At 42.2% G+C, this 12,231-nt stretch overlaps 2 protein-coding genes across 3 annotated transcripts; one reads left to right on the top strand and one right to left on the bottom strand.

Moving 5' to 3' along the window:
- Positions 1–1,331: 1,331 nt before the first annotated feature.
- On the top strand, positions 1,332–10,058 carry LOC101175051 (E3 ubiquitin-protein ligase ZFP91). 2 transcript variants are annotated; one of them, XM_011475212.3, is made up of 12 exons: positions 1,332–2,316; positions 2,561–2,598; positions 2,673–2,789; positions 2,873–2,912; positions 3,470–3,583; positions 3,669–3,758; positions 3,909–4,094; positions 4,337–4,387; positions 6,697–6,775; positions 6,990–7,104; positions 8,205–8,304; positions 8,396–10,058. In XM_011475212.3, the coding sequence occupies exons 1-12, from the start codon at positions 1,904–1,906 to the stop codon at positions 9,369–9,371; spliced, it is 2,319 nt and encodes a 772-aa protein (XP_011473514.2). In that variant the 5' UTR covers positions 1,332–1,903; the 3' UTR covers positions 9,372–10,058. The 2 variants fall into 2 exon arrangements, with proteins under 2 accessions (XP_011473514.2, XP_023812463.1); XM_023956695.1 differs by having other exon boundaries at positions 1,333–2,316; positions 3,666–3,758.
- On the bottom strand, positions 10,047–11,291 carry LOC101168094. Its single transcript, XM_004065749.4, has 2 exons — positions 11,005–11,291; positions 10,047–10,905 (listed from the first exon to the last, which is right to left on the bottom strand). Exons 1-2 carry the CDS (start codon positions 11,085–11,087, stop codon positions 10,248–10,250), a joined length of 741 nt encoding a protein of 246 aa, XP_004065797.1. The 5' UTR covers positions 11,088–11,291; the 3' UTR covers positions 10,047–10,247.
- Between the last annotated feature and the right edge of the window lie 940 nt (positions 11,292–12,231).

A 12,231-nucleotide genomic window follows, 5' to 3' on the forward strand; every position in this document is an offset into this window, starting at 1 on the left:
TGGACAGAATCTAAGGAAGACAAAATGACTTTCCAAACAGATAAAACACCGGTGGACGACATGGCTACTAATTAGGTTAATTGTCAACTATTCAGTGCTGTGACTTCTTGAGCAAAGATAAGCAAAGTCCTTGAATTGCAGAAAAATGCACTGCTCTACAAAAAGTACTTTTCTTTAAAGAGTCATCCAAATAAAATTTGTATTTTTTAAATATATTTATCCAGCACAATTCATGTTTTGCAACAGTTGAATAAAGATGACGGACACCATGAATTGGTTTTACCTGCCTGTGAACCTCCCTTCTGCTGCATTCAAGATCATAAATGTAAACTTATGAAATAAATGAACCAAATTCATTATTACTTCTTGTAATATAAAAAAAACACATTACATATTACTAGTCTGCTGTCTTCTCAAATTGTGACTTAGAAACAGAGGTGACAGGTGTCATGTTTGATATGCCTTTTTTTGGTGGGGAGGTTGGTCTTGTCAAATTTAGTTTTACATCAAATAAAAATTTGGTATTGTATAAAAAAAAGTTTTTATTGATAAAACGTTTCAATACATATTTATTTATACTTGATGCTGCTTTTTATTAAAGTAATTTATTGCAAATGTAAAAATACAACTAAGTTGTTTTTTTTAACATCTCAGAATTTTGAATGAACTAAGTTATTATGGTCAATTGTCGCCATCTAGTGGTACATTTATGTAACTACAGCAGTGTGATGCAATTGTGATCGATGCGGAATCTCATTGGGCGCCATGTTGGGGATTATTGTTGTAAAATAAAACGCAATGGTGACATTAGTTGACCTGCAGCGTGAAGGGAGTCTCAGTATTCACCGCAGAGAAATCTCTCAGAAATGTGGGGAGATTCACAAATGATAGCGGGTTTGTGAACGCACATTCTAAAATTTGCACGATCTGTGAGTTCATATAACAAGTGTACCTAAAAATGATGTTTGTGAAGCATCTGTTGTGCATTTCTGAAAAAATTTATGTGAATTTCTGCAAAATGTATTGTGTTTCTGTGAAACACAGCGTGCACATTTGGGGGGAAACACTTATTGTGCATACACTACACAGGGTGTGCATTTGTGTGCATTTCCAAATTAATATTGCACGTTTGCGTAAAATTACAGTTGTGAATCAGAGCGTTCGTATTTGTGAAACTGGTTGTGTGCATTTCTGATCATTGAGACTGAATTAACTCCATACATTCAAGGTTGGTCTCAATTGCTCGACCTCTGACTTTATTTCATTTTTATGTAAAATCCCAGAAAGCGGACATACACAAGCCTTATCGTCAACCAGTGAACTTGGAAAACATATAATCTATATTTCACTACATTTCCCATGATGCCTCGAGGTCGTCTGTGTACGCCTCTCTCGGGTAAACAGTACGCACTACTTCTGCCCTTACGGCGCACGCCGTGGTAGACTTGTAAACATACTCGCTAGACCGGCCCTGTTGTGTGAGGCGCTGAAGGAAATCCACTTGATTTATATATCTACTAAAACGCGCTGCCGCTCTTGAACATACCCTCGGTTTATATTTGGCTTAAAGGAGACGCAACAAAGCGCACAAAATGGTTGTGCTTTAGGCCTGGACGACTAAGTACGATTACTATGGCTTTAAGAGCAAGAAAATTGTGTCTGCTTCTTTAAAATTATTTCACTTTATTGCTGAATAGGTAATTAAAGAAACTTAGAAGTTTCTAATTAATATTTACTTGTATTTAATTTGCGAAGAACTAAACAGAAAATGCATCACTGTTGTATTTGGGCCGCTTGTCGTCAAATCGTCTTCAAAGCAGATATAGTTATTTTTTTCTTACTTTGCGTGTAAACCTGCTCGACTTAAAGCATTTCCCGAGTGGGCCGTGCTGCCCTCACTGTGATGGAACCAGCGAGCGACCGAGACGGGGATGTAAATAATGGTGAAACGCCAGCCGAAGACAAGGCCTCAGTGAAGACCCCGGCAAACAGTACGTCCAGTGCACCGCGGAGGGCGCTCAGAGAGCGGGGAGCGGGTCGACCGCGGTCCGGAGCCTCTGCCTCGGCGGAAGAAGTGAACGGAGCCGCTTTGAGCCCTCTGACCTCAGGACGGGTGTTAAGAGACAGGTCGACACGAGCGGTACCGGCCTGGCTGAAGGACTCCAAAAGTGACGAAGACGAAGACGAAACGGGTCCAGAGAGCGGAGCAGCCAAACGGAGGAAAGTTTCCAACTCAAGGAGGAAGAAAATTTCTGACTCCGCGAGTGCGCTGGAGGCTGAAGAGGATGTTCCAGGAGACATCCTTCAAGGCACAGAGTGAGTCTCAATTTAACTATTTAGCATTAAGTAAAAGATGTTGAAAACGTTCAGTGTGTGCCAGTGGGGTTCTTGTTGCAGCACGCCTTCAGCAGGGCTCGTCCCCTTTCTGCTGCTTGCATGGGTGGAGTAAACCTTCACCTGGCTGTGAAGATGCTTCCAGTCTTCCCTAATGAGATACGCTTCAGTTGTGATCATTTTGTCACTGAGTAAAGTGAATGTAACGCTGTTCTCCTATCTGCAGGTCGGAGGAGTCCAAGAAAAATGCAGCAGATGTACAAGGTAAGAAATATTCATTCATCCAAACCAGATAGCTGTTTGAACCCACAGTTAAAAAATCGACTTCTTCTCTCTAGCTCTTCCCTCCAGACGCCTCTCGACCCAAACCGGTGCCAAGACTCCAGCTGGCAGGACAGTCCGTGGACTCGCCAAGCCTATGTGTAAGACCGAACCTGGCGTGGAGAATCCAGCAGGTGTGAAGCTTGTTGACTCACATTCCTTAGATTATGTTGAGTTTGCAAGTGATCGTTTAGTGATGTCCATCTCTGTCATGCAGTGGCGGAAGGAGAGAAAAACGACAAGGACAAGAGTGACACGTAAGTGTGTTTTTGGCCCTTCAGATACACGAGAGCATTATTGTTTGTGAAGAATTTGGACTATGGTATGGCGTATGTTTCTGCTCTTTACCCACATATTAAAAGACATAAACTCTGAAAAGAAACTTAAGTATTTGCTATGCCGCTTTGTAACCATTCCTGTTTTTTTAATTACCCCTTAAAATAAATGCGACCAACTACTAAATTTAGCCTTGGATCTATTAAAATACATGCTGGCAATGCAGCAATGTGCATCTTGGCCACCCTTAGTGAATTTTTATCCGTTTTTGTGCTTGGTTGCACTTTAAATAGGTGCAAACAATATCAGCTGGTTGAAAACCAGACTTCTACAGCTTCTGCTACGAAAATCTCATAAAAAAAAGATGTGCTGCTGTTTTATCCTTTCCGAATTTACTGTTTGCTCTATGCAGTCTTTTCTTTTTTTTATGACCCAAACAACTGGTATGTTACTATTTGAAGAAAACGTTTTGACATTGACTAAACAAGCCTCTGCAGCCATGTGGAGAAAAAAAAAATCAAAAATGATTTTCACACAGTGAAGGAAAGAAAGGGGATGGGAAGGACGACGCCGCTGAGCAAGCGCTGAGGGATGAGGAGCCTCTGTTCCAGGATGACCTGAATGATCTCAACTACCAACCCCCAACGCAGAGGTACGCAAACGCCACTCGCCGGCGTTCATGCGCTGACAGTGAAAAAGAGATGTTTAAAGCACAAGACGTTTCTGTCGTTTAGCAGTCTAGACGAGGAAGAGGGTCTGAGTTCCGATGAAGATCCGCCCTTCAGGGACGACCTGAACGATCAGAGTTATGACCCGAGGGATGAAAGGTTTGTGTGTCAATAAAACAAAGGTTTAGGTGGCACTCGCTTTTAGAAGTAACTGAGCTTTCTTCCTGTTTGCTCGTGCTGGAATAGACGCAGGAGTCAAATTTGCTCTTTCAGAGTCAGATTTTTTGTTATTAATCTTTTTTTTTATAGGGATGCCGCTAAACCAAAGCGCAGAGCTCCTCCAAGAAACAAGGAGAAGAAGGACAAAGACAAAGGCCCTAAGAAAGAAGAAGAGGTCGATGAAATAAAAGTAGAAAGTTCAGAGAGTGTGGAAATCGTACAAGAGGAAGTAAAGATGGAGGAGGAAGTTACAGAAGATCCAGATGGACCTAGGAAGTAAGTTTAGCCGACAGCAGGTTTCATGCAGATAACTAGACTGATCATCACACATTCCAACTACTGTCGCAACCAAGTAGATGTTTACTGAAATACTGAAAAGAAAAAGTACATGGTGTTTTTCTAAGTACTAGCCAGCAGTTTCTTCTGACAGTTTTTGAGTAACATCTAAGATTTTTTTGGGGATGTGTGTGGCTGCAGAAGCCATTTTTAACAGCTAACCTTTCTTCTTTCTGTTTTAGGAGAGGTCGTCGGAAAAAAGACGACAAAACTCCACGGCTGCCGAAGAGAAGGTGAGAGTCAAATCTGTTTTGGTGATTATAATCCCAGATTCTACAAACGGTCACATCAAATATACATTTGTCAGATTGAGATTGACTACCGTATTTTCACGACCATAGGGCGCAGTGGATGTTTACGGGTGCTTTTTCTGTATTTAACACATACAAAAGGCGCAGAGGGTTTTAGGGCGCGGGTACGTTAAAACATACCGGTAAAACATGCATGATAGTGTGCGTTTTAAAAAAGGCAGCGGAAGCAAAACCGAGTTGGTTGTGATTTTTTTTTTTTTTTTTCCAGTCATCATTTAGCATCCAAACATCTGTCAAAGTCCTCCTCTTCTGTATCTAAAATGAACAGCTGGGTTACATTTCTATCAAACATGCCAGGTTCCCTTCCAGCATCTACAATCTATTCACAAACGGTGGCGTAACTCGCCCGGTGCTGCCTCCCAGTAGGGTTGTGCCGATGGCTGACTGAGATCACGATGGAGAGACACCATCGTGATGCCACGCCCCCGCCACGCTGCGAGTCGACACCATAAGCAGCGGTTACATGTGCAAAATATCTTGATCAGATCAATGGTTGGATTAGAATTCAACCGTGCACACGGGCCCAGAAAAACTTTTTCTGATTATAACAAACGTTAACATGGGTCCCACTTTCGGTCGGAATCAATCATTCGCACATGCTCAGTAGTGTTAAAAATACCGGAAGAGGAAATTAGTCTCGCTGTAAACAAGCCGAGTTGCCAGATACATAGAGACCTGGCAGCTTGGTAATACACGAGATGATCTTCTAAACGTGCTTTAATTATTGTGATGGTTATTATGAAGCGCGTGTTCGCTCATCATTGTGGTCAGTGCTTTTTTTGTGGAAGAACAGAGCCGGAAGAAACCAGGGTTAGGAGAGGCTAACACGCGCTAACAACATTTAGCCTTTGATGAACATAAATCCATGCGGGAAAAGCTGCAATCTGCAGCTTGGCTGCACGTAAATATGTGGAAATAACATCAGCCTTTGACACGACTGGAAACACAAATCCACGTGATTGTTTAAACGATTTCTAAGGACTGAGTGGCATTTCTGCTTTGAAAAAAGTTCACACACCGCCCCAAAGCCGCTGTGAGCTGACGGTGCGAGCTCTGCCTGGACACACACTTTTAGCGGGAGACCCGGTTCTCCTGAGTTCGGTAGCTCGTTCACCTAGAGCTGCGGGAAGGATCGCAGTCCGAAGTCTCCTACCCATAGCGCGCACGTAACAAAGCATCCTCCCTTCCCCTCAAACACAGACCTATAAGTCTGTCTGCTCTGCTCAGAGACACAGTCGCTCTGTCCACTTGACTAATCAAGTGCAGCAGCGGATTACTTCTTTTCTATTTTTTATTTTTTTTTGTTAAAGTCACTTCCATCAGTTTATACTGGACATTTTTTTTCATCTTGGATGAGTCATTAGTTGGTTAATAAAATAAAGTATTAAAATAAAATACCGAATAATAATTATATAATAATGAAAAATTACCCCCCCCCCCCAACGATATCATCGTCAATTTAAAGGACATCGCCCACCCTACCTCCCAGTCTTAGTAAAAGTAGGATAGGTTGCAGTTTAAATACCCAAATGATCTGCACTTTTGTACTATTTGGGATGGTGTCTTCTTTCACGTCTTCACTTCCCTCCTTACCGTTCTCATGCTGTGCTATCCTACGTCCTCTTTACCAAAGTCACACAACAACATGTTGGGCGCACCGCACCATAGGGCGTTGGAGAAAAATAAAGACTTTTAAGTGCGCCCTATGGTGGTAAAAATACGGGAATGTGCGCCCCTTAATGTATGTGGTCTGGAGTAAATACTTAAAGATCCACTGCGATCATCTTGTGATCTGTTTGAAAGTGTTCCAGTGGTGTTTTAATGACGATTGTAATAATAATAATAATATTAATAATGCATTTTATTTAAAAGCACCTTTCAAAACACTCAAAGACACTGTACAGATTCAAAGGTAAAACACAATAAAAACACTTGAACAAAATGTTACAAGCACAATAAAAAAGTAAACTGACTTCTTAATAAACAGATTTTGCCGTTTTTAGGTTGTTTTGTGTGACATTGTTTCTGCAATAAATAAAATAAAAATGTAAGCTTGTTTTTCTTTACATATGCCCTCCATTATCAGAAAAATGCCACAAGAAGATGTTGAAAACAGCAAACACACAATTTTCCTCTTAGTGAGTCTCTAAGGAGGAACTCTTTAAAAAGTGACGGCTGCAAAATGAGGCAACTGTTTGACCTTTGGCGTGTCTGTGCTCTTGTCCACGCAGGAAGAAGCCACCGGTGCAGTATGTGCGCTGTGAGATGGAAGGATGTGGGACCGTTTTGGCTCATCCTCGATACCTTCAGGTTGGTCTCGCCGATCATTGGCGTTCAATCTGACCTCAGTCGCCTTGTCTCCTTTCCTAAAATGGCTTAACAAAAAGTCAATTGATTTAGTAAATCTATTTATTTACTACTTTTAGGATTAGACAAGTTTGATTAATTAAAGATCTAAAGGGGGATTTATATAAAATATCAAAATATTAACCCCCCATCTTATTTGAACTCCCCCTCTCATTAGCATCACATCAAGTATCAGCATTTACTCAAGAAGAAGTACGTTTGTCCCCATCCGTCATGTGGGAGGCTTTTCCGCCTGCAGAAGCAGCTGCTGCGCCACGCCAAGCACCACACAGGTATGCAGGCTTCAGCCTTGTTGGCTGTTTACTTTCATGTGTTCTGTGTTTTCCAGAGTATAAGGCTACGTTCACACTGCAGGGCTTAATGCTCAATTCCGATTTTTGGAAAAAATTAGATTTTTCTGCAAGGCCGTTCACTTTTCCAATTAAATGCGAATTTTGATCTCCTGTGTGACCGTGAAATGACCCAGAAGTGACCCGCATGCGCAAAAGAGTACTCAATGGTGAACGACGTCACTCGTTTGCGGAAGTAGCTAACGTTAACAATGGATGTCGACAACACTGGGCTTATCCCCCAAAATGCAGTCCAGCTCTTCATAAAATGGACAGGTGATACATTGATGGCCACTTCGTTTGTTCCAGTCTTTAACCTCCTTGTATTTGGCTCAGAGGGGCTTTTTATTTTTCGCTGGCATTGGAGCCAGGATGGTCTGTACCCATTTCGCTGGAAATTTTTTCAAACCCCGGTTGCGATAAGAGCCCTTGAGTTTGGCCTGTATAGAGCTGTCACCCCAAATATTAATCAAATCGGTGACCTCACTTCCCTTCCACTGACTGGTCTCAGCAGCATCGTCCACCGTGGTTGATGTTTATGTTCTCGTTCTCGCCTACTTTAACGCAGAATTATGACTTTTGTAGCGTATCGATGACGTACGGGTCGGATACATGTGACCTGGCCGTTCAGATGGAGGTCGCATTTCAAAAAATCGGATACGTTTCGGATTCAGGACCACATACCCAAGTGGCCTGGGTCACATTTCAAAAGATCGGAATTGGGTCGTTTCAGCCTGCAGTGTGAACCCTAAGTCGCAGGAGCCAAAATAAAAAGCATTATAAATAAGAACAAAAAAAGTATCTGCCAAATTTTGAGTAATTTTTAGATTTGAGTATCTGCACGGTCGGGACATATCTAGCACAAAACACAAAACAGAGCAACCAGTTTTTAGTGGGAAAATAACAAATTTATGAACCTATTTATGTTTAAAAAATCACAAACAAGTTGCTCCCTTTTGGCAAAACTATACAAAAAAGAAACGCAACTTATACTCAAAAATACTGTATGCTAAAAAAAATGACTTTTTTTATTTTTGTCACAGACCAGAGAGACTACATCTGTGAATTCTGTGCTCGAGCCTTCAAGAGCTCCCACAACCTGGCTGTGCATCGCATGATTCACACTGGGGAGAAGCCTCTACAGTGAGCACTTTGACCGTTTGGTTTGTTTCTCGCGGTTTCATGACTTGAAAAATCCCTTTTCAAACCATTGTTTTTATCTGTTTCCTAACAGGTGCGAGATCTGTGGATTTACATGTCGCCAGAAGGCCTCTCTTAACTGGCACATGAAGAAGCATGACGCTGACGCCACCTATCAGTTCTCTTGCTCCATCTGCGGCAAAAAGTTTGAGAAGAAGGACTGCGTTGTGGCTCACAAGGCCAAAAGCCACCCGGAGGTTTTAATTGCAGAGGCGCTGGCGGCCAACGCCGGTGCCCTCATCACTACCCCTGCCTCGCTGCTCGAGCTGCCGGGAAACCCCATGCAAGGAGAAGTCGCAGGCGTGGATGTCAACCAAGCTGCACCAAGTGGGGCGGTGGACCAGTTGGGTCAGGACATTGCTCAGATATCCCATATGAGTCACGTGCCTCAGCAAGTGAGCCACCAGGTGGTTTTACTGGGTCAAGACCAGAACCTTCATACCATGCAGGTGCCAGTGACAATTGCCCTGTCCCCAATCGACCCCCCGTCCCCAGCTGACGACCAGCAGCAGACTCATCTCCAGCTGCAGATGCCCGTCCAGTTTGTCCAGACTGCTCCACAGCAGCAGCAGCAGCTGACCCTCCACTCCGGCCCTGTGGTGACTCAGCACCAGGCCCAGCTGCACCCGCTGCAGTCGTACTCGTCCGAGCAGCAGAGCTCCGGGCAGACCCAGATCCTACAGATGACCTTCCAGCCCGTCAGCCAGTCCCAGACCCAGATCCAGCAGATCCCCATCTTGGCCACTTCGCCACAGCTTCAAACCCTGCAGACGGCCGCTCCGAGCCCACCTCTGCTCTTAGCCTCCCAGCCTCAGTCCCAGAGCCAGACGTCCACAAGCGCAGAGGGCTTCATCCTGGACAATTCGGTGCTGCCCCCCGGCTCTCCGGCATGCACCTCCCACCAGCCGACAGACATTGTGGGAGAGAACAGCGTGGTTTGGGAGCAGACGGCTGAGGATGAAGTTCTGACAGACGGGACAGAAAGACACGTACAGCAGGCCCTCATTTAAAGACGGGGGCTGTACTATAATGCCACCTTTAAGGTAACTGTAGGCTCACCAATATATAATGTACTGTTCACACTGGTAGCATTTTAGAATATCTGTATCAGGGAAAGATCTGTTTGTGTATGCCTTTGTAAATAACAGTCCTGCGACTAGCTGTTAATGTCTGTATATTGATTTCATGTTGCAGTGATGCAATAAGATTCCCCATCTCTAATGAATTAAGCATGGAACGTCAAAACTCGGCATCAAAGTGGAAAAAGGTGATTTTTTTTGTATTTATTAAAAAAAAACACGGAGGCAGCTTTTTCTTCACCGATGAAGAGGAGATGGAACAGAAAATACAGCGAAATGGAAAATGCCTGTAAGACGAACCGCTAGTGAAACCGTGTTGACGTGTTTTTATGTGCAGCTGTTTGTCAGACTTGTCGTTTGTAGACTAAAGGGAGGATAAGCTTTTCAAGACAAATGATTTCTTAAGCCGTCTCTGACTATTAAGTACACCAAGGCTCAACTATAACTAATAATGGACAAACATGTTCAATATCAGCAAGCCACTTTCACAGATTTATCAATAATTTATTAACTGTAATGTCATTTAACTGTAATCTCTGATCTAATGTTAGTTTCATTCAAGCCCAAAACAAGACACTGTTCATTTAGACGATGTAAATAAATGTCTTAACACATAAACCAACTGTTTTTATTGATTTACTAGATTTAAATCAAAATGTATCTTCCTCCACAACAGGATCAGAATTTGACCAAGTGAGTAAAATAATATTTCTTTTATACGTATTATAACATTAGTGTGTAGCATCTCATATGGTTTGACTCTCAAACTATCCAGATTGTGATCACCGTGAGCAATAATACTATTTATCAGGACGTATTGATCTGCTCTCTGCTCCTCTGCAGAGAAAACTGTTTCATTGCCTTTTTAGGAGGAATTAAAGTGTTACTCAGTCCAACTCGCTTCTTTTTCGCTGGCTGCTCCTCTTCCTCTTTGAACTCCAGCCGAGGATTCTGGGATCTTTGACCTGGAGCCTGAGTTGCACCTGAGGGTTCTTCTCTTCCAGGCGGATCATGGGAGGAACTCGCGGTGACAGTCTGAAGGTCGCTGTCGTGAGCAAACTTGCACTTGATTCCAAACCTGCATCTTCCATCCTTTCTGTAGGAGACGCACATTTTTCTGCCTCCGATCTGAGATGGCTTGGGTTGCATTGTGAGAGGGACGTGTTTCTGCAGAGCGATGAGTTTCTGATCAACCTGAGCCTTGAACGGATTCGCAAACACACTGCAGTCAGAGGAAGATTTCAGGGGGGGAGGGGGTAACCTGTTTGGATTATGGGAACCAAATGAAGGTGCAGGAAGCGTGGGTTCCCTCGGTACTGATGCTGCCGTTTTAGGATGTGGTGGCGATGAAGGTTCTGGATCCTCATATTCCGGTTCTGATTCACTAGATGTTAACTCAGACTCGAGTAAAAAGTTGCGACCCTCCTGGCCGGCTGTTGTTTTCTCCCCAGTCTCTTTAATAGATCTAGAGGACCAAACGTAATGAGTTGTCAAAAACAGCCACCATAAAATAATTTTCAATAAATTTATTGTATATATTAGAACACTAAATGTTTGTTCTCACCCCAGTCTGTCGCAGGTCCTATCCCTCGTCTCGTTCTCGCTGTCAGAGTCAGAGGACACTCCGTAACCAACCAGGGACTTCATGTTCTTGATGCTAAGCTAACTAGCCTAATGAACTCAATCTTGAAAAAAAAGGGGGGGGGCGGTTATGGTAGGAGACAGTTTAGCCTTACAACAATCTAACTTTTGTATTATTAGAAAAAATAAAATAAAAACTAGCTTGACATGAATGTCTCAGCGAACAGAGAAAAACTAATTTTGTTTATCTTTTGCTGCAGCTTTGGGATTACTGCGTTCTAACCGCCTGCACTGACACCTACAGGATGGGCGTGGGCGCTACACCAATTCTCACCTAATTTTAGCCTTGAAAAAACTTTATTGATAAACAACATACAACAAAAGTGTAAATCCATCATATAGTCCTAATTTATTAATTAATCTAATTTATTTATACAGGGGCGTGTGATGCAACACAAGAAGTAACAATTATTGCAGGTCTTCAAATGACCACTGAAGGCGGAAAGACTCAATTGCTCACTCACTCCCAATGTTTTTTACACCAATAAGTGTATATTTAATGTATAAAGTTTTTTTATCGTTTATTCATGTCCAGTAAGGAGATTATTTTCGATTGCCTGTAATATTTCAAAAAATCTAAAATTTTGTGCATTGGGAGTGGGGGTTGCGATTGTCAGGTGAGTGGGGAGGGGGTAAATAGAAAAAAGGCCACACTTCATTTTGTCCTGCTCAAATGCTTTTTTCTAAACTTTGTTGAGTTTAACATGGCCTTTTCATGTCAGGCTCCATTTTAGCTCAGCAAAATTCAATATGTGACATCAGAGATTATTTTTTTGTATCATGCATACTGATTTTAGTCATTCACATTTGATTGCATTCTACACATACAAATAATTTTTCTAATCTGCATTCAAAGCAATTTTTTTGGTTACATTTAATTTTTGCCTAACAATGTTTTATGGTAAAAACGTGAAACTTTCAATATCAATTTTCTTAAATATAAACAAAATGTGCTTCTTTTTGGCTAAGACTTAGAAGCATTGTCCAATTTTCTAAGCAATGAAAGATTAAATTCATAGGGTCTATTTAAAGGAAAACAGAGAAGAACCAGTAGCCTTATACATGAACAAATGTAGTTACATTTTGTAATTCTGATATTTTTTAAAGCAGTTAAATATTTTTACACAGATTTATCTGTTAAAGGGAAGTA

This window comes from Oryzias latipes, chromosome 1 (assembly GCF_002234675.1).
Source record: "Oryzias latipes chromosome 1, ASM223467v1".
NCBI lineage: Eukaryota > Metazoa > Chordata > Actinopteri > Beloniformes > Adrianichthyidae > Oryzias > Oryzias latipes.